Source organism: Grus americana, chromosome 5 (assembly GCF_028858705.1).
Source record: "Grus americana isolate bGruAme1 chromosome 5, bGruAme1.mat, whole genome shotgun sequence".
In the NCBI taxonomy this organism is placed as follows: domain Eukaryota; kingdom Metazoa; phylum Chordata; class Aves; order Gruiformes; family Gruidae; genus Grus; species Grus americana.
In genome coordinates this window covers 28503938-28529347 of record NC_072856.1, presented here as the reverse complement: position 1 = coordinate 28529347, position 25410 = coordinate 28503938, and the positions used below count along the sequence as shown (strand labels likewise).

At 44.8% G+C, this 25410-nt stretch overlaps 2 protein-coding genes across 4 annotated transcripts; one reads left to right on the top strand and one right to left on the bottom strand.

Annotated features, from left to right (window-relative positions):
• The first annotated feature begins 391 nt into the window (after positions 1–391).
• PPP1R14D (protein phosphatase 1 regulatory inhibitor subunit 14D) lies at positions 392–9333 on the top strand. 2 transcript variants are annotated; one of them, XM_054826496.1, is made up of 4 exons: positions 653–1320; positions 6127–6222; positions 6436–6468; positions 8507–9333. In XM_054826496.1, the coding sequence occupies exons 1-4, from the start codon at positions 1138–1140 to the stop codon at positions 8573–8575; spliced, it is 381 nt and encodes a 126-aa protein (XP_054682471.1). In that variant the 5' UTR covers positions 653–1137; the 3' UTR covers positions 8576–9333. The 2 variants fall into 2 exon arrangements, with proteins under 2 accessions (XP_054682470.1, XP_054682471.1); XM_054826495.1 differs by lacking the exon at positions 8507–9333 and having other exon boundaries at positions 392–1320; positions 6436–6570.
• On the bottom strand, positions 5593–25193 carry ZFYVE19 (zinc finger FYVE-type containing 19). Of its 2 annotated transcripts, XR_008577268.1 has the most exons (12): positions 24924–25193; positions 24224–24345; positions 22355–22408; positions 21685–21845; positions 20294–20439; positions 19294–19408; positions 18551–18760; positions 17971–18050; positions 17137–17247; positions 15634–15776; positions 13895–14226; positions 5593–8919 (listed from the first exon to the last, which is right to left on the bottom strand). XR_008577268.1 is itself a non-coding variant. In XM_054826494.1 (11 exons), the coding sequence occupies exons 1-11, from the start codon at positions 24975–24977 to the stop codon at positions 14160–14162; spliced, it is 1263 nt and encodes a 420-aa protein (XP_054682469.1). In that variant the 5' UTR covers positions 24978–25193; the 3' UTR covers positions 13699–14159. The 2 variants fall into 2 exon arrangements, 1 of the variants encoding a protein (XP_054682469.1); XM_054826494.1 differs by lacking the exon at positions 5593–8919 and having other exon boundaries at positions 13699–14226.
• Positions 25194–25410: the final 217 nt, after the last annotated feature.

Genomic DNA, 25410 nt, shown 5'->3' with positions numbered 1-25410 from the left:
GCATCTGGAGGGAACGCAGGTGTCCCCGGTGCCCCAACACCCCATAAACACAGCCAGCCTGATTTTTGTTCCTCTGATCAGCACTGCTCACATGTATCTTTCTAAAATGGCATAGGGCAATAATGCTGCAGACCTTTAACCTGTTTTCCGGTAAGAAACAGGTTGCAAATGAAGCACTGATAATATATAGTACGATAGCAGTTTATGATGTTTCCACAGGTGAACCCGTTTACCTTGAATACTTTTATGTGGGAAGGAGATAGTGCTATATCCCACAGGTCTTCCCCTCCACTGTCATCATGTCAAATACTGTACTTTTTTTTAATGAGAGCACAGATATTTTGTTTTATCTCAGAAGTGCCTTACTCAAATTATCTCAATTCAGGCCACTGGGATTTCTACAGAAATTTTTGAGAAAGCTGGAGTAAATTTACAGATTGTAGAACAACATAAAATGGGACTGCTGAGTCCAAGTTTGGCTTGCAGTGTCACTGACCTAGTATTCCCACTCTTGTAAAATACTGGATGTAGCCACCTGACTCCAGATCACTTCTGTGCTGGGTCCAGTGCTTTAGCTGGAAAATGCCAAAAGCACCATTTCAACGGCAGCTAAACCCTGTAGCTGCAGGCAAAGTAGTTTACAGAGGCTTGTGGAGCTTGAACACAGCAGGATTCAATGCATTATGCATGGATCAGCCCTCTGGAATTGCACATGCACATAAGTTATGCCTGTAGGAAAACAGTCATTTAAAACCTCCTTCTTCCCCACCCCTTGGAGCTGACTTGCGTTAAATATTAACAAACTTGGTTCATCAATTCCCTGGTTCATTTGGCTTCTTTTAACAACAGATGTTATTACAACAACTCCTCTCCCAGCACCGGCCGATGGTGAAACCCAAGAGTCTGGTGCTGTAACTCTGCCCGGAGAGCCTGGTTGCTGCCCCGGCTGTGCGGTTTCCCCCTCTCTGCCTGGGATCACCAATGCTACTTGCCTTTGGCTTCTGCAAGTAGCTCGTGCTGTGAGCCGCTAGTTGCAGAGAGGCGTTGGTTAAAGGAGACGCAGAAAAGGAGTGAGGGAGCCCACAGGAAGGCGAGTTCCTGCTGTCGGAGGAGGAGGAGGAGGAGGAAGCGGTGAGCATGGCCAGCGGCTCCAGTGCGCTGCCCCGGGTGACTTTCCAGACACCAGAGAAACCTGGTGAGGAGTCTTCACACAGAAAACTGGGCAAATTAACCATAAAGTACAACCGTAAAGACCTACAGCGATGGCTAGACCTGGAGGAATGGATCAACACCCAGCTGCAGGAGCTGTACCAATGCCGGGTGAGTAGCTGGGGCAAATCAGCCCCTCACTTGTCAGATGAATGGGACTAGAGGCCCTGGGACAGAAGTTTTGCTTGCTCTGCCTTACTGGAAATAGCTTCTCATCTTCAGTCTTCGTTACGTATCCTATTGCCACCTGCTACAGCGCTCTCTCTGACTGGTCTGTCTGCAGTCAGAGACGCTGGCGCTCATGTAATCCAGCTAACTTTAAACTGCCTGGTCTTGCATCTGCTGGGGGCGGCGGGGGGGGGCGCACAGCTATTGCTCAGCATGAGTCGCAGGACTTGCAGAGACGTACAAACCCCGGCTGCTTCTTGTTGCTGAGCTCCACGTGGTCGGTGGCTCTGCTGCAAGCAGTATCGGAGCTAGCTGGGTTAGAGCTATTCGGTGCATCTGTGTCTCTTTTGGTCACAACAGTGTACCTATAGCTGCTGTTTGAATGAGATACTCAGGATAATGCCATGCCTGTAGCTATAGAGTCTGGACACCCTACTGGCAGCAGGGAAAGAAAGAAAAAAATGATGTGTGTAGAGATCTTATGCCTTTATCTTCACAAATCACCCCGAGCTGTCTTCCTTGCCTGAGATTCCCTTTGCACCAGGAAGAGTCACTCCTAAGCGCTTCTTGCCTATCTGAGAGCTGTCCTGCTAAGAAAGATCCAGGAGTGCCTAGGTCCAGTGCCTGGGTGGAACCAGTCTTTACTTGAGCTGTTGCAGGGCACGTGACATTTTTTCTTCAGGGTGATGTGATATTTAAGTAAGTCGGGTTCCAGCACTGGCTGCGTACACTGAAATTTTAACCTGGTAGTATTGCTTCTATTCATATTTTGTGCTAAGATGGATGGCACTTAGACTGGGAGCTTTCAGAAGGGATAGTGCTTTTCCATGGTTGAGATAATTCCTTTGGAGTGTGGTACAGGAAAAGGTGAAAGGCTTTGCCCACATTGTACGTCACGGTCTTAAACCCATTAAATAGCTTGACTTGGGGGTTTTGCTTTAATCTGTAGGGCAATGGCTGATGCAGCAAGAGAACATAGCTTTCTTGACTTACAACTCAGTACATCTTCAACAGAAGACACAGATGGGTTTAAGAAATTGTGTAAAACAACTTACACGTGTCCTGGATGGGGACGGACTAAATAAACTGTCGAGATCTTTCTCCCCTCTTTTCTGTATTTGCACCCCAGCACAGTGTTAAGCACATTTTTGAAATACAAGGCAAAAAGAGCTGATGATTGCTTAGAGTCTTCCACTCTGAGCACCAGCAGTTTCAGATTGCAAGGGTCAGTGGGGGCGGACATGTTAGAACAGCCCAGGAAAGGCGATTTTTGTGCTGTGTGCCATGATGGTACAGAGAAGCTTTTGTCTGCCCTGGGAGAGCTCCAGGCTGGTTTTCTGGGCCCGAGAGCCATAGAATGGTATCAGCTCTACGGCTGAAGAGCCAAACTTCAGGAACTGTCTCTGAGGCTGTCTTTATTATTGTTGTTGCTGTTGTTGTTTATTATCATCATCATGATTTTCTGTGTGATTGTTTCCTATTTGGTATGTGGGAACGTACCAGGTTCTTCTGCCATGTTGGGAGAGTAAAATAGTTAATTTCTGTTTGAATTTATGCCATATGCAAAGAACACACAACAGAAAACAAATATGGAGAAAAAATTACTTCCTTCTGTTGCAAATGCCTGGCTCCTCTGAAAATGAAGATATTATTGCTTCTGCTCTGTTAATTAATGATTTTAGACTTCTGAAACAATTTTATAGCTTGATTAGTAAAAATGACAAAGGATAAAAGCTCATAATCTTTTCAAGACATAATTCTGAATTTCCAGTTGTTTACTTTATAAAATGATAGTAATACATTCTCAGCTGTATCTTATAGTGTACATATTATATTATATTATATGCATAGGAGCAGATGGTATCATTAGACCAAGTCAGACGAGGAAAATTGAGTGTTCTGCAAAGTGCTAGAGTGGTGGTCCTGGTGGGTGACAGCTGTTGATAAGATCAGTGGCAGTGACAGTGTCACTTGCCAACTATGCCTGCACTGGCTCTTAAGGGACTGTCCCTGGGGCTGTTAGGTCAGTTCAGAGAGCCTTTAGCCTGACTGTTGAGATTTGCCATCTTGCCCTTTGGGAAATTATTGCATTTTTAAAGATAAACTTGTTTGTTTGGGTTTTGGGGTAGGGTTGTTTGTTTGTTTGTTTGTGGGGGTTTTTTGGTGGTTGTTTGGGCGGGGGTTGTTTGTTTTTGAGGTAGACAAGAAGCACTTCTTGGTACCACCAGTAACATGACCCAAGATGAGGCTCCCTGTGCACTGCTTACTTGCCCAAGTCTACATATATACACTTGTAAAGGTGTCAGAAAAACAAGTCAGGTTACATTATCACTTCTGGTATTCTGAGAATTAGGAGCTGTTTACTGTTATCAGAGTAGTAGTAGGGATTTTTCCCTACTACAAAATCCCAGCAAGCACAAGTGAGAAATCCAGCCGTGCCCTTACAGGAACACATTACCAGTGGATTGCCTTTGCTAGCACCTCTCCAGCACAACCGGTTTCCCAACTTCCTGGTGTATTTGGGCCAACCTAAGAGATTTGTTACCAGGAACTACACAACATGATGCCGTCATGGGTCAGAGACTGTTAACAGGGTACAACATGGGATTACACAGGATCTTTTCAAATAAATACATGTGCCACAGTAAATAACTTGTAATCACCCAGGTGTCCAGCTGGTCCTCCTGCTCTCCTCTCTGCATTGTGGCAAGCCTATTTAGTTAGCCCTGCTAGTCTGGGCTTCCTTGGATCCGTCGACTTCCATTACATTGTCTCTTTGTCAGCTTCTTCCTTTGCTCCACCTGCCCTTGGCCCTGCAACATTACTCAGTGTCTTCCAGAAACCCCCGTGACAGAGTCAGAACAAACAGCATTGCAGATTCAAATGCCAGCAAAGTTAGTTCAAACATCGCCTCCTGATACAGGTAATCTGAATGCAATGCTATTTACTGCCATGAGCCTTTTTGCAACAAAACTAAGACTCAGGAGACAATTTTGATTTTCAGGATGATTCCCTGCACCTGGAAGCCAGAACACTGTCCGTACTAGGATGAGAAAGCCATAGGGAGTTTGTGCCCTCTCTCATTCTCCTGGCCTATTTAGCTTCTTAGCCAGTGTCCTGGTTTCAGCTGGAATAGAGTTAGTTGTCATCCCAGCAGCTGGTATAGTGCTGTGTTTTGGATTTAGGATGAGAATAATGTTGATAACACAGTGGTGTTTTAGTTGTTGCCAAGCAGTCAAGGACTTTTCAGCTTCTTATGCTGGCCTGCCAACAAGAAGTCGGGGGGTGCACAAGAAGCTGGGAGTGGACACAGCCAGGACAGCTGACCCAAACTGGCCAAGGGATATTCCATACGATATGATGTCATGCTCTGTATATAACTGGGGGGTGGGCCGGGAGGCAGTTCAGCTCAAGAACTAGCTGAGCATAGGCTTTGGGTGGTGAGCAATTGTGCTATGCATGACTTGTCCTGTATTTTCTTTATTATTATTATTATTATTATTATTATTATTATTATCCTTTTCTATCCCATTAAACTGTCTTTATCTCAACCCATGAGTTTTACTTTTTTTTTCCTTTTCGATTCTCTCCCTCATCCCACTGTAGGGGGTGGGCTGGGGGCCAGAGACAAAGTCAGGCTGAATCAACACCTGTTGTATAAAGTCACATGAAAACTCTTACTTTTAAGAAGAATTACTGTGTGGGTCACAGTACAACATATTTAACTCTGCTTTATTACTTACTGTCAAGTCAGCTGCATAGCAAAGCTGAACAAAAGTTTTCTACTTCCTATCTGGCTTGGTATCAGAGACTGCTCAGAAAAAGTTTCTTTTTTTCCTGTAAGTATTGCCTTTATTATTTAATGTTTTACATACCCATCCATAAATGCTGTCCAGCAATTAGGCACTGCACTCTTTACTCAGTATTCTTATTCTGCTGATTACTATGTTAAAATATCACTAGTGTCATGTTGTCAAAGATTCATTTTGCAAATACACTGGAAGCCACAGCCTGCTTTCCTTACAATCTTGTAGACACATGTGGAGCTAAAAATGTGTCTGTGACCACGTTTACAAATGTTTCCAACTAACACCCACATGCATGACAAGATTATTACTCCAATCGCCAAAGCTTGGGGTCTCACTTACATTAGAGAATATTATATGCCTGTCATGTCTGTTAGAGAAAGCTGACAAAATACCATTAGGCCTTTCAAAAGCGTAATTGTTTTTCTCTCTTTTACTGCAAAAAGCCTTAGTACAAATATCAACTATGTGAATGTATATAGCCTAAAACCCTAAAATCTCTTTGTATTAGTTGTGCATCTCTAGGATTAAGCCTGCTGGATTTCTGTTTGGTGAACCCTTGTGCGCACTCGTCATAGATGTGGGTTCTCCCAGGCTGGCTTACACTGCATTGCAGTTGGCAATTGCAGCTGGATATTCTTGAAAGAGTCTTCTCATGATGGACCGTGATCCCTGAGCAGCAGTATCAAGTGTTGAGGTGGGAAAAGATGAAGAATGTGAACATCAGGATGTGTGGCTGTTGCAGATACCACAGAGGGGATGGAATCCATGCCCTCTTTGTAAGAACCTCCTTATTTTGAGATGATTTATATCTTAACCTCAACTTTGCAGCATGATTTTATTGTAACTAGCTCCTTCTCGGCTGCTCAGTTCTTCAAAGATGGCCTCTAGAGTTCTTAGAAGTTTGAAGGTTTATTAACTGTGTATTTTTTTTTCTTTTTAGCTAAGAGAGGAAACAGAGGCAGCAGCTCCTGAACCACAAATTGATCTCGAAGATCTCCTGGAGGTCCCTAATGAAGAACAAAAATTAAAACTACAGGTCAGATAGAGGGACTTGGTGATTTTAAGTTAGGGACTTCTTTCATAAAGAGAAGCAGTGGTGTGTGGGTTACAGAATATGTGTATACAGCGTTGCATGCTGATTCCCTGTGTCTTAGCCTGCCAAACGTAGTAAGATTATATACCCTTTTTGTAGGGAGGGGAGAATAGGTCAACTCATAAAATACTAAAATGACTCCTCCTTGGCTTTTAGGAAATCCTCCATGAGTGCTCCAGCCCGACAGAGGTGAGTGAAGCACCATCAATATATATATGTATGTTATACTGTGCTGCAAGAGTCTGTTGCTGCTTAGCTGAATAGCCAAGATATTACTGTGCCTAACATGATGCTGCATATTTGTTTAATTCCTAATGAGAGGTGTTTGCCACTTTATTTGGCTGTCTTAGAAAAATACATGTAAATTTACATGGGCGAGCTGCAGGCAGAGCAGTGGAGCAAATAAGGGATTATGCTTTACAGCCAAAGAAAGTTCATTCCATGTTTTGGACATCCTGAGCTGACCAGGCTGAGTTGCTACGTGGTCTCAGTGTAGAAAAGCCATAGACAGTGATACAGCTCACATAACCATCTTGCACACTCTTAACTGAATGCATTCTTAGCTTAAACCACTCTAGTGTTACGAGTGACAAGAACGTAGGATGGTCCTGAGATTGGATTTGGCAGGTAATTGCTGAGCAGTGGCCATGTAAGTTAGTTTTACATGTGTTTTTTTTCCCATGTGAACTTTACAAGTATGGGTTTTGAGTTAGAGAGTTAAAAAAAATCCCACAAGCTGTCACAATGCCCAAAGGAGTGGAGCCAAATCCTTTGCAGTGTAGTGCACACATCACACAGCAATTGCCTGCACTGCATTGTGCAAAATGGGGTCCCCCATCACTGCTTCAGTCACGTGCACGGCATGTGACTTGGATGTCATTTATCAGTCTCCACATCTTGTTGAGCCTATATAGCTGTACAGTAATGAACATACAGGAAAGGAGGCGGATGCACAACTACCATTGAAATTAAACTCAGCTGTAGCAGTCATTACAGTCGGTCTCCTAGCAGGGGTTCAGCAGAGAAGGCTGGCAATAGAGAAATAGTTTTCAGGGTGTCAGAATTTTGGATCTCAGGCAAGAAGCCCACATTCCCAGAGAGATAACTGAATAGAGTTTGCTCTACTGATTCATGAACCATGAAAATGTCTCACAGACAACATAGTACTTGCTAACTACAAACAGTTGCTGCTGCCCCATCGGCAAAAATACGTACTTTCACCTTGGTGATCTTGAATCCAGTCCCCTTGAAAGACCACACAGCCTATTTGCAGAAAGCAGACACAGGAAACAAACTGGTTTCCTCTGAAGGGACTGACTGAAAAGGTATGTATAATGATCCTCAGCATTTACTACCAGAGCACGCTGTGGCAGGCAACCTCTGATCACCCAAGTGAGGAAGGTGGGCTTCCACGCAGCACCAAGGGTAACAAGCTGCAATACTTCCAGTGATCTTGCCTAATTGCATGGATATGTAGCTATCTCTTTGGGTGAAGAAAGGCTGCACACTCCTTTATGGTGATATTACTTGTCAAGCAGAGGGTAAAGTTTGCACTAGTCATATTGACTTCTGCTTGGAATAACCAGATGGTCCAGTTTAGTTCATAGTCCTTGGCTGTGTCAGCAAAGTAGTCAGGGTTTATCTCCATTAACTGCTCATCTATCTGCTCTGCCTGTTCTCAACCCCTGCTTCAGGTTATCATTAGTCCTACGTGTGTTTTGCTCCAGCTCTTCTCTGCCAGCCACTTCCTTGTAGCACTGGCACAGCTCCAGGATGGTTTGCAATCCACAACATGGAGTTTTACAGGCTCAACAAGAGGGACAGCTTGCTTTGCTCTAGATCGGGAGGGCAGCAGAAGTGGGCAGGAGGTTATGGTGGCAACAGGAAGCAGTGGAACCTAACAGAGGACAACAGCATCCTGAGGTCATCTCAAGGTGGAAGAAGCATGCATCTGGGATGAAGAGGGGTAGGCTGGCTCCAGGGGAGAAAGTAAACATGGCTTCTCCAGAGCAAGCCAGGGGAAGTGGAGGGGCTTTTAGACCTGTTTCATCCATTAAAAGGTCTCCTTTCCTAAGCTAAAAGATAGGTTTGCTCAATAGATGTCAAAATTCTGGTTTCTGCTCAACATGAAGGCAAATGTGGGAATAATGCATGTGTCATAGTACTCTTTGGGCTGGTGAAAACTGGAATTAACATGGTATCCTTCTTCAACCAATTCTCATTGTAGGACTTCATTACAGAACTGCTTAGTCGATTGAAAGGCCTCCGGAGAGTCACCAATCCTCAGAAGAAATGACCTTGCCCACATGGAACACCCAGCTTTGGTTACAAGGAAACGTCTGTTTTCCCCACAAAAACCAGGATCAGCAACATCACTTCAGAATATGTTTAGAACTTACTGTTATTGAGAAACATCACCAAGTTTGTGAACTTTGTACCAGTGGTTTGAAGTCTCCACTCCTTCCAGATCTACGCACACAGCAGGGAGCTAAACTGTACATTTTCCTGATTCTTAAAGGGCATGTTAACCTGGGGAACAGAACAAGATGTCCCTCCTTTAGTTTCTCCTAGGAACTTCCATACTGGCTGAGGAGCACTGAATACAGTTCTCAGGAGCTCATGAAGACTTCTTTCCGCCCACTGCAAAGAAAACAAGGCATTGGTTATCACTCATTCATCACCATGGAAAATCAGTTACTGTTAAGCTGCACCCTGTTTCAGTCTGGCTGGGACCCAGCTGTGATCTCCTGCCTGTTACTGCTGTACCTGACTTTACAGCATTGCACATACTTTGTAAGTTATTAAGCCTCTGTTATTCATGAAAGTTGGACAGAAAATACACAGTAGGATGGAAGAAAAATGTTTAGGTGCACCTGGTCTACTTAAGGGGAAGTTAGTGAAACAGCTGCTAAGGCTAATGGAAGAGAGATTGATTTTCCTTTTTGTGGAATTTAGCATCTTCTGAAGGACTAAGGGCTGGGAACGATTTTTCTCATAATTTAAAAAGATGTTGGGAAAATGCTTCTTTTGTATATTAAAACAGAGAAAACCAGCCGTGCACTGCTTGCTTTTTAGACATTCAAGAAAAACTGAAGTGAAAAAATACCCGCTCCTGATTTCCCTGTAGGGAGCATATCAGAGCAAGTCTTTTGCAGACAGGTTGGTCTCACAAATGAGAAGTGAACTAGAACACGCTGTCTTCCTGCACAAACTCTTTTGGCTACAACTAATGTGTGTCTGGAAAAATACAGAGGAAACTACATCCAGCCTTCCAGCAAGTCAATAACTTGACACGTGTGGCTAGGAAATAAGACAGCAAACAGAGGCTGAGTGCTTAAGCAGAGCAGACTCTCACATTATGTCCTGCCCCTACGCTCTCATGCCTGCCACGCAAAAATGAAAGATGAGTTGCTGAGTTGCATCCAGAGGGGCTCCTATGTACCACTATGTTCAAGGCCAGCTTTTGAGTACATGTTTTGTCAGACAGGGACAGAAGGGGCCAACTCTGGAACAAAAGGGACATGCAGGTTAGCTAACATAGACAAACAAGAACACTTGGGCTGGACCGGTAATATCTTAAATACATTAGTCTTTTCATCTTTAACAGTAACAGGGCAATGACTATTACCTTTTGCTTCTCTCCTATTTTCCAGCAGAAGTGTCATCTCTCAGGACAAAATCCAAGCTGCCATAACAACTGTGATGTAAGGGCTTCCTTCCCTTCACATGCTGTTCTTGTATCTGACAGCCTCCGGGAAGTTAGCGAGCCATGCAGCTCATACCTTGTCCTAAGGCTGCTCAAAGAGGCTCTAAACTTCACCCGCTAGGTTGGAGAAATGGTCTTTCTTTATCAGTCCATATATATCTATGGTAGCCCTAGGAACATGCCATTTTTGGCTTATTAAAGGGCTAATAGGACATGCCTGCCCTCCTGAAATCTCAACTTTGTAAGTAAACCAACAAGAACAAAATTAAATCCAGAGCCGCACTGGTTGTAGATCTGGCGTTGCTCATGGATTGACACCTGCTAAGAAGATCCACGTATCACACCTCTTGAGAAAGGAGAGCAGCACATTGACAAAGAGCTCTGAGCACTGTTAAAAACACAGATTAGGTTCAAACAGAAGTTCGGGTGGAAAATCTAGGTGGACAGGCCATAAGCTGAGTGTCCTAAACTAGAGTTGTAATTAGCTGCAGCACAGTAGTGCGTAGGAGTCCAGATTAATTATGTACCCAACCAAGAGTCTTTGTTTTATTCTGCTGAGCTGTGACAGCGCAGAGACCTGGGATGCCTCTCCTCTGGCCCAAAAGATAGATTTTCTCCACCCTGGGTATTGTTCTGTATTCCCTCAATATGGAGTGATGAAAAGAGAAATTTTGTCTATGCTTTAAGGCAGACATTGTCAGAACCCAGGAAAAAGTAGGTTCTTGAAACTCTGCTTGTCAGAATTTGTGCTTATTCTGCAAGTAGCAGAAAAAGAGTAAGCTGCAGCCCCTATGACATGCAGTTGGTTCTGATACATAACAAGGTCATTACTACCACATGAGAGTGCTTCGAATGAGCACAGTGTGATCATGGGGAACAAAGCAAGATGTGGCCAGTGCTAGATGATTTCTCAGCTCACTGGTGCAAAAGAAAAAGCAAAATAAGGCAGAGCAACTTCTTTTTATTTAGTTCTTAAAAGTAAAAAATCATACTTGCTTTTATTTACTTTTTGGCTGTTCTCAGCCCAGACCATAAGGATAGACAGGATAGACTATTTTTTTTTTTTTTTTTTACAAACAGCTTCCAGTTAACTTTGCTGTTTCTCAGGTCTATCACTAGCATAAGGCTGTAATGTTTGGTATGCAGATACTGTGTAAGAATGTTACTTTAAAGGACCTTTTGTCCTCTTGATTATACCAAGATAACTCAGAAGGTATGAAAGTTCACGTGCTTTTCCAACTGAAGGTTTATGAAGGCGCATAAAATAACCTTTTATGCAATTTTCTCTTAGTTATGATCAACACTTACATAGGCTTTAAAAATATTCTGTCAGCTACATTTAGACACATGACCATGTATAGCACTCGAGACAATGTACATGCTCATGAACCATAGCAAATGCAAGTTAATACAGTTTAACTAAGCCGAGACCTGTCTTTGTAAGCTGCGTTATCACTATTTTGAATTCTTTTTGGGGGGGAGCCTACATTTGATAGTTCACATACAAAACATTTTGAGAGGGAAAGAAAATTTTCTTGCACCCTCATGACATGCTAGAAAGACAGAAGCAAAGCTGATTCTCTTTCTTGAAGATACCAAGCACTCTTCAGTCCTTGAATGGCTATGACTGAAGTTGATCTGGCCTGTCAGGAATTCATTGTTTACCAATATCTTTACTGGTTTACCAGCACCTTATCAGAGGCAAGGACAGGGAGTAAGCAACACAGCTAAAAGGGCACTACCCACTTAAAAGTCATGCAGCATTCCTCTTTCACAATGACAGATTCAGCTACGTTTGCTTCCTGCAGACAGCTGATGTAGATACTGCTTCTACCCCTCTTACATGGAGATCACTGAGCCAACAGCTACAGTGGGAATAGCTTTTCAGGGAAAGGTGATTGGGTTGCCACTAAAACGGCCAATTACATGCAGAAAGCTCAGCAGCCACAAAAACGTCCATTAGTGGTGCAGGGAAAGCATCAGCATGTGTGCGTATGACTGAAGAGACTCTTCCATGTATGACTAAGGTCTATTTCAGGTGTTGGGTTGGGTGCATTTCTGGATGCCTTGGGATGACCCCACAGAAACCAATCTGGGAAACTAACTAAACTGCTTCTGGCTGTAACCTGCTCCTTTCCTACTGATGTGAACAAGGCAGGGCTTACGAGACACAGGCTACCTAACTGCACAAGGAGCTCAAAGTTTGGTTGTGGCTGATGAAGCATTCAAAATGTTGCAAGTAACGCACCAGCTCATACTAAGATAGATATTTAAAAAAAGAAACAAAAACAACCCAGCTGTAAAGTGAGAATTAAAATGTCTGCTAACTGCTTGGGAAGGACATAGGCTGAAACCCAAAGGAGTGGATCAGTCTTAGAAGAGAGATATAAGAACAAGTGTTTGCATCTTCTCCTGTACATGCAAAAGGCAAAGGATTTAACCTAAGACAGAATTGGGCTTTCTTGCTAATAGACTAATTATCCGGGTCAAATAGCAATGAAAAAGTGTCATTTCTACAATAACACAAAGCCAGAACAGCATTTTGTTTTAATTTTTAAGACTGCCAGCTCCTCAGGGAAGTAACTCTTTACTTAAATTTCATGTAACACAGGGCTCATTTTGAGCTCCCACATCAGAACAACTCAAGTAATTTTCCTATCTACCTGTCCCAAAGAGACAGGCACTGATGAAGCAAGGACTGCTGGGAGAAAGCAGCTCTTCCACAAGAGTCACATTTTGCCACCGTTTCCTAACAAAGGGGTTTGATGGCACTGTCAGATACACTTGCAATTTTTAGTGTGTTAACCTGCAGTGCCGCTACTCTACATTGTCTGATACAGGTTTCTGTTGAAAGGCCTGATCCAGTCCGGCACGTTAGCACAAACTCATCTTTGGCAGGAGCTGAATTCATTTGCCGTGCTCTGACCAGGGGTGGCTGAGGTGCAGGCAAACACTGTTTCGTCAATTCGCCTACAGAGCCAGTGACCTTAAGCACAGGGCAGGGCAGACAGCTGGGAGTGGCAGTGTCAAACCAGACGGGCAAGATTCATTGGAAACTCCCTGTCAAAGGCAAATCCATGATTTTTTTGCCATAGGAATTTGTCAGCCTTAGAGAGCTGTCTTGAAGGTCACATTGTAGTCCTGGGAAGAGCTCATCCTGGTGGGATATCAGAGCCAATTTAGGGCAAGTTTAGTAAGGTATTTGAAGTGATTCTGGGTGGTTTGGTCACTGGCAAGTGCCACTTGCATGTGGACTGTCTCCAGGGAAGGATATGAGCATCTTAAACTGAGCTTCTCTCATAGCCAGATAAAGAATATTGCACAGGTAACCTCTTTATCCTAGCAGGAGACCAAATAATAAACACAGCCCAACCATGCTTTCAGACTAATACACAAGTCTTCCAGACTAACATGCTGCTCTTACAGACCACACGGAACCTCGGCACAGCCACTGCAGATTACAATGCTGTGCATCAGTAGCAGATGACCTTTACAAAGCATCCTTCATTTTAAGTATGTGAGCAACACTGTCCATCATGGCAGAGTAGCCCCTGTACCTTTTCCAGCCACACCACAGAAACATTTTTGATTACTTCATGACCCTTTGTTTCTTTCCCTAAGCCAGTTGACATTAGGACTAAGATACCATTACAAGAGGGCAACACTTTGTAAAGGGCTATCAGGCATTTCCAGGAGAGACTTTAACCACAGGCCTCTGTAAATAGTTTTTATTATGCTTTGGAAGTTCTCATAACACACGTGATCACGACATAGACAGTTTTCTTAGTGCAAAGTGCTTTGCTGCCTGTTGAACCAGTGTGTAAGCTGTTAGGAAAAGCAGGAAGTTACTTATCAGCCAGTCAGTACTGCCTTAAAGACACATCTTTGCTGCTACCTGCATTGCCTTACCATCTGTATTTATAGACTTGTATCCACCTCCTCACATCCAGTCCTCATTTATCCCCAAGCATGCACAGCAAAACCTTCTCTGGTTGTAGTTGTGAGGACAGAGTCACGCACCCTCCAAGCCTCTCTCAGATTACAGCACATCCTTTAACTGTCCAAAACATCACCCATTTTGGCTGCAAATCCACTTGGACTCTTCCCATCTGGCCGACTCCTCTCTTTTCCCATTCTCCATCTCCTTTTCTGCCCATGAAGAGTGTGATCACTTCTACTTGCAAGGAAGATGATAGCGGGAGGTGTGGTGGTCCTTCAGGTCAAACTCATCATGGCCTTCCCTGAGAAGCAAACACGAAGTGCAGTCAGAAGTAAATACCCAGGCAGGGAACTCGCCCTCAGATGCCTCCCAGCAGCCCTTAACAAGAAACCTATCCCAAGAGTTAGCGGTGAGGGCCCGACTGGCAGCCACATGGACTGACTACTTCAGACTTTTGCTTGTAACAGAAACCTCTGAGGTGCTTTGTGGAAAGGTCTGCTCATCCCTGCCTGCTGGAATGGGAAATGACAAAAGGTCCCTCTGTCTCCTTCCCTCTTGGAGAGATTCATGTAACTGATGGCTCATTTTCAGCACCATGTCTGTGATTCCCAGGCACATTACTGAATCCTATGACGAGTCAAAATGACAGCCTGCTCCACACGACTCTGAAAAATAACTGTTGTGGCTAAAATGCAGCGTATTGACAGCTATCTTAACTGTGCTCAGAAGCAGGCAGTGTTGAGTAAGACACAAGCTTGCATCTGCAGCATGCAACTCATACACTCACTCACCTGCCAGACTGCTGATTCTGCTTTTACTGATGTTTGCTGTCTGATACTTTTGTTTGTTTATTTTGTTTTTAATCATCTAACATTGCCAGTCATATGTTTTGTTACCCTTTCCATATGCTCACCCCCCACTCCATTTCCATCTCTCTACAAAAACATTTGCAGGTAATGAGAGAACATACACAAAAGTATCTCTTACTATCCCAACCGGATTCTTAGCTTCCTGCTGTCTAAATGTCATCCAGCACTCATCTGAGAACCCAGCCAACTCCCCAACACTTTTGAGGCATGAAAAAGAGAAGCCACACAAGCTGTAAGGAATAGCTTTGTATTCAAAGGAATTAACCCTCCAAATCTGAGACATGCAACTTTTTTGTCAAAAATCAAGCTACAGATGTTTAAGAACCAAGACTAGAGCTGCTGCAAGGCCTGGCTGAGGGAAAAAGGTTCACCTGTACATGTTTCAAAGATTTTTTTTAATGTAGTTTAAGACTGCAGAGTCTCAACCTAAGAAAAGCCTCAGGAATTTATACTATCTGATCTCTCCTCTTATGGGAATCCAACCCAGCTCTTCCATCAATGCCATTAACAAGCCAGAGGAGTCACTGAACAATGGTCCTGCTTATCCCATCCCACGCAGTGCAGCACATCAGCTGCTCCAGAGAACACTCAGACAATGTGTCCAAACATGCACTGGAGCAGCACAGACAGAACATTTCTGCCTAGGACCAGCTTAGTCCCTGAAGCCTGGGATAACTACTGATTGCACAAAGTATTTCCATAATGACTAGCATTCAGCTCAGATCTGGGTTCCTCATATCTTCCCTTCCACTGCCTGCTTTCCTGCCCAAAAGGAAGAATAAACAAAAGTGGCCAAGCTGTGACCCGCCTCTCAGACAAAGAGGAATTGCAAGACTTACCGAAAACAGCGCTGGCAGTAGAGGTCTCCGTCGCAGCCATGGCAGCGCAAAGTCGCATCTTCATTGCAGATACAGCACCAGGGTAACTCATCCTCATCGCTGTCATCTGCCCTGGCAAGAGCTGTGGTGGTTGGAGTCTGGCTCTAATTCACAAAGAAAACAGAGACACAGAATTCAAACCCCAGCAGAGACAACACAGGACTTTCATTGTAATGCATGATGGCCATAATGACATGTCACACGGTCCATAGTTCACTGTGTGTTGATCCTAAGTCTGTCAGGTGAACTTGCCCAGAGCCCAAGGATAGTTTCCATATGTATCTAGTTTGTTAAATAAAAACCCAAGGTATTCCCTGTCATTTTCTCATGAATCTATGTTGCTCAGAAGGTAAACAGGCATTCACCCTCATTTAGTGTCTACAGGAATACACACCAACATTGTCCATACTGTGTTAAGGGCATGGAGCCCAGATCTTCTGGCAGACACCACAGCAAGACCAAGCGACTGACAATCTCTGCTGCAAAGGCAAGTGATCAAGCAGTTTTGCTGAAAGCAGTTACATGGGAAGGGAAAGCAGTAGGGAGGTGGGGGGGTTGTTTTCTCCCTGTTATAGAAAGAAAACTTGGGGACAAAAGAAGTGATTTGCCAAAAGGCCCCTACTATTGATTTGTACCTGAGGTGGGGCCAGAAAAGATCTTCTGAAATCATAACCTAAAATCTATCCATAAGGCCATCTATTGCCTCCTTCTGCTTTACAGAGAACTCTCGTGGAACTGAACAGCCATACACACACTGGGATACAGTGCCTGGACACTGGCAAAGGCAGTTTCCTAACACAACGGCAATAAGATGGAACTATCTTTTACATCAGTTATCCCAGAAGTGCAAGGTGGCATACCTATGAGATGGATGTTTTCAATAATGCTTACAATTAAATAATTTATTCCACTGGGGACAGGCCTGTCAGGTGCCTGTGAGTCACCATTTAATTCTTGTAATATACATTAGAGAAGGTGCATGTATTTCCATAATAGGCTGGCATCCATTCCGAGCAGCATAAGATATCTTGTTACTAATTCCTTCCTCTGACGTTACATGAGAACATAGACAGTTGATTATTATCTAGAGGTTCTATTCTGCACATGCTGAAAGCACTGGCAAACCTCCCACTTAGCCTGGTTCAGGCTGTATCGTACTAGACCGTGGCCTTCTTGGTCTAATTATATTGGCGAGTTAAAAATCCCTTCTCTAATATTCATCTTGTGAGGTCTACGTTAACTTCTCTGGGTTTAGAGGACACCATCCCACTCAGCAGAAAGTTGGCCTGAAAGGAATTGTATTCCAGGGAGCAATTCCTTTTAAAAGTACAAGGATGACTCAGAGCTGTGCTCAAGGGTGGTCAGCCTTACAAGCCTAGGACACAGCAAATTTTTGCTGCAGAACTGTACTCTCCTGAGACTCTGGAACATGTCATTTCAAGAGATCCTGACCAGCTCACTGACCTTTTGCTTTGCTTTCTTATGCACGCTCTGTTGCAAGGGTCCTGGTTGGGTGGTCTGATCTGGAGGAATATTGAATCCACTTGCTTCATCCAGGGCTGCTTCCTCTGTGAGCTGGTAAAAACAGAAAGCAAGAAGCCTCTTGTTTCAAACACAGTTGGGAGCCTCATTCCAGGCTCTAAACCTCCTGCCCTTCTCTTTGCTCTCATGCAGTAACAGGAGATGACAAGTCTGAATACATCCGGTGTTATCCAGACAGATGTGAGTTTGCTCTGCCTGCTCTCTGGACGCTGTGTGTACGTTACGAACAGTCAGTGTAGCAGCAGGGGCCTTCAGGGAACACACTCTGCTTTGCAGCGCAGCTATCAGCAGACCCTCAACATCGTGCTAATTGCACATGTGGTCTGTAATCAGGCAGAAACTTAAGCACAGAAAGCTCCTGTCTGCCTGCAAGACAATTGATAGACATTTCAGAGAGAAATGTAGGCATAAGCTGCGCTAAACTGCACACATCTCATCATCCATGTTCTAACTGGGTGGGGGAAAAGATGGAACAAGAAGTAAGGAAGTACCAGCAGAGTGGGGTTGGAGAGTAGACACACACCACAAGAGACAGTAAGCACGTATGAGAAAGACAATGTAGCAGACCAGAAGTAATGTTGTCAATCACCCGTACCTGAATGGCCCATGGGAGCCAGTACTGGCAAAGCACTAGGAGGGGAAGGAATGAAACTCTGCCCAGGAACAGAAACACATCCTTTACGTGCTCACCAGGTAACACGCACACTGGGAATAATTGAGAGGAAGATAAACAAGGCCACAGCTGCCACTTCTGACCTGTTTTAGCACTCTGCGAATGGCTTCCTCCTCAGCCACTTCCTCATCACTGTCAGGGAGGTTATAGGTTTCCAGTGTAACTGCAGGAGTAAGAGACAGGAGACTGTAACACACATCTGCCTCAAACCTTGCACCCACTTATGTGCCAGACACAATCCTTTGTGCTGTGAGCTGGTTTTGGCATTCTGGCTTTGGCACAGATGGATCCTTTTCAGATAGGGACTCCTCAAAAAATGTGTTACTGTTTGGTTTTAATATTGGAACAGGGAAGGAAAAAAAAAATCCCCACCAAAACCAGAGCTTTGCTTTTAAAAGCTTTGTTAACCTCACCAGAGCATGCTGGAATTATCTCAAAGGGTGCAAGACAAAACAGTCTGACCTTACAGCTCCAGCCTTTACGATCAACTAAGATCTTTCATACTGATGAACCAACCTGTACAACTTTACAGACAGAACCAAATCTCAGTCTGTTTCTTGCATAACAGAGGAATTAAATGGATAAACGCCTCTCAGAAAAGAAACTGGTGTGTCACAGGAGCTTAGTTCTTCTCTTGGCACTCTATTCGCATCTGCTACTCACCTTTCTCTGGGTCCTCGCCTCTGAGCGCTGCCAGTCTCTTGGCAACTTGTAGGATCTTTTCCTGCCTAGTGTTCTCTTCCCACAGCTCAGCAGCAGCTTCTGCCAGAAGTTTATTCTTCTCTTCCTCTAGCTGTTTTGGGTCCAGATTTGCATAGCAATTACAATCTTCACTTTCCCGATTGAGATCATTCAAACTTTGGCTACCAACAGCTGCAAATGGACACACAGAACATGCTGGTGACTCAGACAACACAACTAAAGCATGAGAGCAGCTTGCCGCTCTACATTAATCTGGGTAATAATGGGAGAAGGCATGCCACAGTAGGATCCGCACTGTACATGAAGAGAAGAAAGTGAGCTAATCTGTGGTTTACAGTAAGATGACAGAGAAAGCATCACAGCTAATAATATAATAGTATATCCAGATACTGATGTTTTGTAACAGAGCACAGGCATGTTAGGAGTAGCAGCAACCACTCAGGGAAGGGTCACCTTAGACAAAGAGAGAGGAGCAATCTGAATAATACAACCCTGAGAAGGAACCATCTCCCAAGCAAAGACAATGAGACCAAGTATGGAGTCAGATGGCTGCTCTTGATTAATTTGGGAGTCATACGGGGGAGACAAGGACAAACTGGACATCCTGCTCGCCTGTAAGCTAGATAGGGAGGCACATATTCCCTTCTCACTATAGCACATGCATTATTAGACAGAAACAGATCTTTGGAAGCCAAGATAGATACCTTGAGGTTGGACTCTTGGTCTGTAACGCTCATCAATGGCAACTTCCTCAGACAGTTGAGTTAACAGGTCATCTGTCTGCTGGACCAGACTTCTGGTATCAGGAGGCTGGGGTACCTAAGAAACAAGGAGGGCATAGAAAAAGGCAAATGAGAGAAAAACGGCATACTCAGTCAAAGGGCAAGTTTGGTAACCAAGATCACCGTAGGTGGGAGCAGCATAAAAAGATGCATCCACTGATCTTGAGAGTCTCAGCTTACGGTTATCTGATGTTAGACTTTCAGGGCTTCATTCTCAGAGGTACTGAATGTGCACAACTCCAGAAGCAGTCACTCAAACAAAGCAAAGAGTTGCTGAATGTGTAGGAATACATGCTGCTGGGTCCCAACCCCAGCTCTACCAGCACCTCCAATGTAAATAAAGTGCCATTCTCAACAGTGCCAGCCAGCAGCCCTGCTGAGGCCTGATAACAGCTGGGTGTGCAGCACTGCTGAAAAAGTAGCACAAGAAAACGATTTCTCAGGGACCAGATCACTCATCTAGGCTTTGAATGCATATATAAACTCATTCCTCTGCAATCTCAGATTAACCACTCTGTGCTTCCATTTCTGGAATAATTAAAAGCATTTTGCCCAGCTGGGATGCAGTAACAACTACAAGATACAATTAGAAGGTAGGGCTGATAAGCCCCAAATGCAGACAAACAGGTCTGAAAAAATATCAGATCACTTAGGTGTACAAATGGGTTCAGAGGAAAAAAACTGAGCATCTATTGTTAAAAAATTGACATAAAGGAACATACTGCATTCACACTGAAGCAGTGAACTGGTAAAGGCTGGCCATTTGCTTCTGGAGCAATGACACAAACAGGAAATGGAGATTTCTGAAGGGAGCCACCTGGACACAAAAAAGCTGAAGAAGGAAGAACAGCTAACGTGCTGGGACACCAGTTACCGTGCCAGCTCAGAATACATTGCTGGCTAAAGAGCTGAGGGAGCTTACAGGTCTGGGAGCCTGGGAAGGTGGATCTCTCCCCTGCAGGACAGCCAACCGGTCCTCCATTTCCTGTGTGGATGGAACAGGTCCCCGGCAGTCCTCCTTCAGGGCAGCCAGCCTAGCTTCGATCTCAGCCTGAGTAGGGATGGACTCTGCAATTCAGAATAACCCAAGGGAGGAGATGACTCTGTTATTGAAAACAAAAGGCTTAACTTTTTTTTTTTCTTAAAATTGTGTTTCTTATAGAATTAAGACTCTGAACACTTGAGCAAAAGCCTTCCTCAGCCCCTGACGTGAACGAGTGTTCATACTGCAGTGACTTGAAGACTACCCTAACGCTAACTGCTATCCCCTTCTTCCGAGTCCTCGCCTCCTTCACAGTTTATCTCCTAGCCATAAGACGAGTATTAGGGTAATGTCATTTGGCAATCAGCTGACCCGAGACACTAGGAACATGCAAAGTGTCATTTAGGCAGTACAGTCTATTGCTCACACATCTCTTAATGTAATCCCCTAGGCACATCAGACTGAAACCCTTCCCTACCACATAACAAGATGAGAGGAAATGGCCTCAAGTTGCACCAGGGGAGGTTTACATTGGATATTAGGAAAAATTTCTTCACTGAAAGGGTTGTCAAGCATTGGAACAGGCTGCCCAGGGAAGTGGTTGAGTTACTATCCATGGAGGTATTTAAGAGATGTGTGGATGTGGTGCTTAGGGACGTGGTTTAGTGGTAGACTTGGCCGTGTTAGATTTATGGTTGGATGTGATGATCTTAAAGGTCTTTTCCAACCAAAAGAATTCTATGACAATCAGGTAACTGCTTTGCAGTATGTTCTTTCCCTTTTAGAGATCACATATAATTTTTTAAATAGTTTATTCTCCCACAAGCACCACAAGGCTGTCCCAGAACCTGAAGCTGTGGACTGGGATGAGAGTCCTTTTTCTCCTCTGTGAGGCAAGGCTGGCCAGAACATAATTCCACAGAGACTGACACTGCTGTTGCCCAGAACAATGACCCACAGGAAACCTTCTGCAAAATAGTTTGGGCAGAGACCCTCATTTCATTCCACTCCTATTGGGCTTGACACAGGATTTTACCCCAAACAACGGAAAATGAGAAAGTGATTTTACAGGTAAGATACCGCCTCAAAACTGAGAAGAAGTTTCAAGGGAAACCCCAAGAAGCAAAAAAACCCTGGAACATTAATCTAAAGTCATTGTAGAATCTGGTCGTTTTGGCAGCAGGACATGGATGCTCTGTCCAATTTTAACCATTCAATTCCCTAAAAAGGCACGTTCTGAAAGCCCAGCACTTCCTTCTCCCTCCAGGTTCCGTGTTTTCCAAGTAGCAGTGTTCCCACCCAAGGTATCTCCAGTATCCTCCAAAACTCACTCGGTCTCCTTTCCTCCCTGAGCCTCTCCAGTCTCTCTGCAATAGCTCTATCCTCTTTTGAGAGCCCCTGGTATCTGGAACCTGCTTGACCTGGGGTTTTTGCAGCTGCCTTCCGTTGTTCTTTCAGCTGGTTTTGCTTAGCCTCAAAAGCTGCTACACGCCTGTGACAAGGATGGGAAAAAGACATGACAATTGAGAACAGGGGTTTAAACCCTGAGATACAAAAACATCCTCTGAACCCAACCGGCTGTTTGAAGAACATTGGTGTAGAACAGAACAGAAACCACTCTCTTCTGTACCAGGCTCTCCCATATCGTCCCAAGAGTAAGGAAAACCTTAGCTCACAGCAGCAGCACACCTGGCACCATTTCCAAGCAGAAAAGGAACATTTCACCACCAGGTTCCTGTTTCCAAGCCAACTCCAATCAGTCACAAATAAATGTAGGCAGGTGGCTGTTCAGGAGCCTATTCAAAAGGGGACACACCCCACATCTCCCCAAACAAATGGAAAACCCAAACAACAAAAGCCCCGTCCTTAATCTAATTCTGAACAAGCAAATACCCACATCACAAGCCTCTCTTTTGCTGGTCTCTATAGAGGAAGAGGAGTGAAGGCCTGAAAGGCTACTCTGAGGCAGAAACAACTGTCTGACTGGCAAGAGCAACTCACTTTTTGTAGTTTTCTGGTGGCGACCATTTTGCTGAACTGCTTTGAGATCCATCTCTGGAAGACAAAACCAACAATTTCTCTGAACTCAAGATACTGGCACTGCTTCAATCATCTAGTCTCTCAACTCAAGAGGAATCAGTGTACGTTTCTTGACCTCCTGGTACAGCCCCTTTCATAACCTTGTTAATATGGACAGCGATCAGCTTATGGAAGGGATTAAGATAATATAGCTGCCTGGGATAGCAGGGGACTTCATTTCTAGTCCTTTGGTGCAGTTGTTTTGCATCTGGACAAAATGTCATGTGATTTAATATGGTCACCAGTGATCCAAAGGAGGAGAGGCTGAAATACTCTTGCCTCCCACAGCCTGCACCTCCCAGTTCAGAGAGCAGATAGAGAGTAGTTAGGTAAGACTCCCAGTGTAATTAGCTTCCGTGCAGCAGAGCACTCTGAAAGGAGCTGTGGCATGCAACAAACACAGAATTATATAATGCACAAGCTAAACAAAATGATACCAAAATTATTATATAACCACCAGTATCATAATGACATCTCCTACATGCTTGAACACTGCACACCACAAACACATCTTGTGCGACTGTTCTACTTTGCTATATTCAGGTAGAGCTGCTAAACTACACATTTATGTAAGGTAGGTAGCGTATTTTATTCATTCTTAGAAGTCACAGTTACCAACACATGTTGACTGTGCTAAGGCTTGTATAGTAACAAAGGAATGCAACATTGTTGGACCATTTTTCGGTTATAAGGTTTCAGTTCTGAAAGCTATTTGCATGAAGAACATCAATACATGCAGCTTACAGTGCTGCGCCTACGTGTATTATCTACCTGCTACCAGTCAGGGAGGATTTTTTTCTGCTGTAACTCTATAGTACTGCTATTAAACAGATGAGGAAAAAAAAAACAAAAACAAAAGAAACATGGAGAAAGGCTGCTCTCTTTTCTTAATGGCTTTGGAGTTGTAAAGGGAAATCAGAAAATTTCAAAGCTGAAAGACCAAATACTGTATTTTCACCATCAATAGCTCACACTGTCAGCACTTCTGAAATGAAGACCTCTGCTAATGAGAGGCTCTTCTCCTTTAGACACCTGCAGAGGTAGAAAATTCCCCACTCGCTGGTGAAAATTCCTTGCTATAGGAGAGAAGTGAGGAAGAGAGGTAAGAGAAATGCCAGAGAAGGAAGAGGACACAGGTTGAGAGAGGAGTCCTGGTGTGCACTTGTGTTCTTGTGTTACTTGTTCACATGTATAACCCATACTGCTACTGAATTACACTTTTTTATTTTCAACAGGCGATCTACAGGTTATGTTTGCAAATATTTTTTTTCTTTTAAAAGCAAACTGATTTTATACTACGAAATTTTAAGTCTTCAGGCTACAGATAGCAGAGACCCCTCAACAATGAGGATTTGTGTCACTGTTTGCCCACAGAGGTAATAATGCTTTAAACAGGCTGTTCAACTACTACACATCTGAAAAGACAGCCAGTGCTTTCAAAGGGGTGTAGATTTCTGGGCAAAAAACCAGTGGGGTTTAACCTGGTCTCATGTAGCTAGGATATCCACAGGCATTCAGTGTCCATCCATGAAGATTTAAACCTGTTTTTTTCAGACTACTCTGTCACCGTAGAGAACAGCCTCACAAATCCCAACTCCTATATTTGGGCTGCACAGCTCATGTTACAGCCCTTCAGTAACGGCCTGGCTTCAAACTTCAGGGTACAGGCAGCGTGCACACACAAGTGCAAGGCCCAGCTCTCATGCAGAAATCTGGAACACAACGCTGGGATGCAAAATGAAGAAACAAAGCAGGACACCGTCTTTGGGTGAAGAAACATTCCCATCTTACCCAGTTAGTTTTCCGTGACACTGCTTGCACACCTTCTGCTGAGTGCTTCCACAGCGGGGAACAGCAGCACTGAAGCTAAGGCAGCCTGAGCAGAACGACCGTCCACAGTTCTTGCATCCACACTGCGGAGATACAAGAGAGGGGCAGGACAGGGCTTCATCACCTAGCGCCCACGCACACCCCACTGCTCTGGCCGGCCGTACATAGGAACAACGCCCATGCCAAGGTGTGCTAAAAATAATGCTGGGGTTATGCTGATTTTTTAAGAGAACCGTATCATTAGCTGCTGCTGGAGATAGGGTGACTCCCAAGAGCCTTTGAACACCAGCACGTAACTCCTGCTAGAAGCAGAGACACCATTTCATCCCATAGTCTAATAAAGCGTGTATGTGGGGAATTCTCTGAGACAACGGCCGAACATTGGCTTAGAGGGATGGCATCCAATGACGATATTTTTATTTATTTATTTATTTTTTCCAGCGATGACCCACATTTAAAGACAGGGGCTCCATGAGCGCTCAGTAAGCGAGGACAGCAGCGCTGCGATGCTGGCCGGGCAGCGCGCCTCGGCGCCGGGCAAGACAGGCTCCCCGGTCGCCCGTTCAGACCCTCGCACTGCGGGGGAGGCGCCCGCGGGACCGGCCTGGCTCCGCCTCGCAGCCGCTCCCGACCGCTCCTGACCCCCCTCAGCCGGACTTGCCTCTTTCTTGAAGACAGAGAACTTGGACGCACACCCATAGCACCGGCTAGCCATGGCGCTACCGGAGGCGCGACCGCCGCCCGGGCCCTGCCTGGCGCTCAGACACCGCGCTGCGTCCCCGCTATACCAATCTCCGTAGTTCCCCTCCCAGGTCCTTCAACTGCCGCAGACACAAAGCGCGGCAGCGAGCCGGGGCTATCGGTAACGGAGAGGCAGAAACACCGACCTCCCACCCCTCACACACCGAGCCGGTGCCGCACAGGCACCACGCGCCGCCGCGGCGCACGGTCCGACGGGACTTGTAGTCCTTCGAGCCGCGCTTCCCGCCTCCAGCCGGCAGGCGCCCCTCCGCGGACAAACTACGCTGCCCAGAGCTCCGCGCCGCATCCGGCGCCGGGCCTGCCGGGAGCCACCTGTCGGGACCGGAAAACATCCGGTTCTGCCGCGCGATGCATTATGGTCTCTGTAGTCTGGCGCTCGTAGCGCG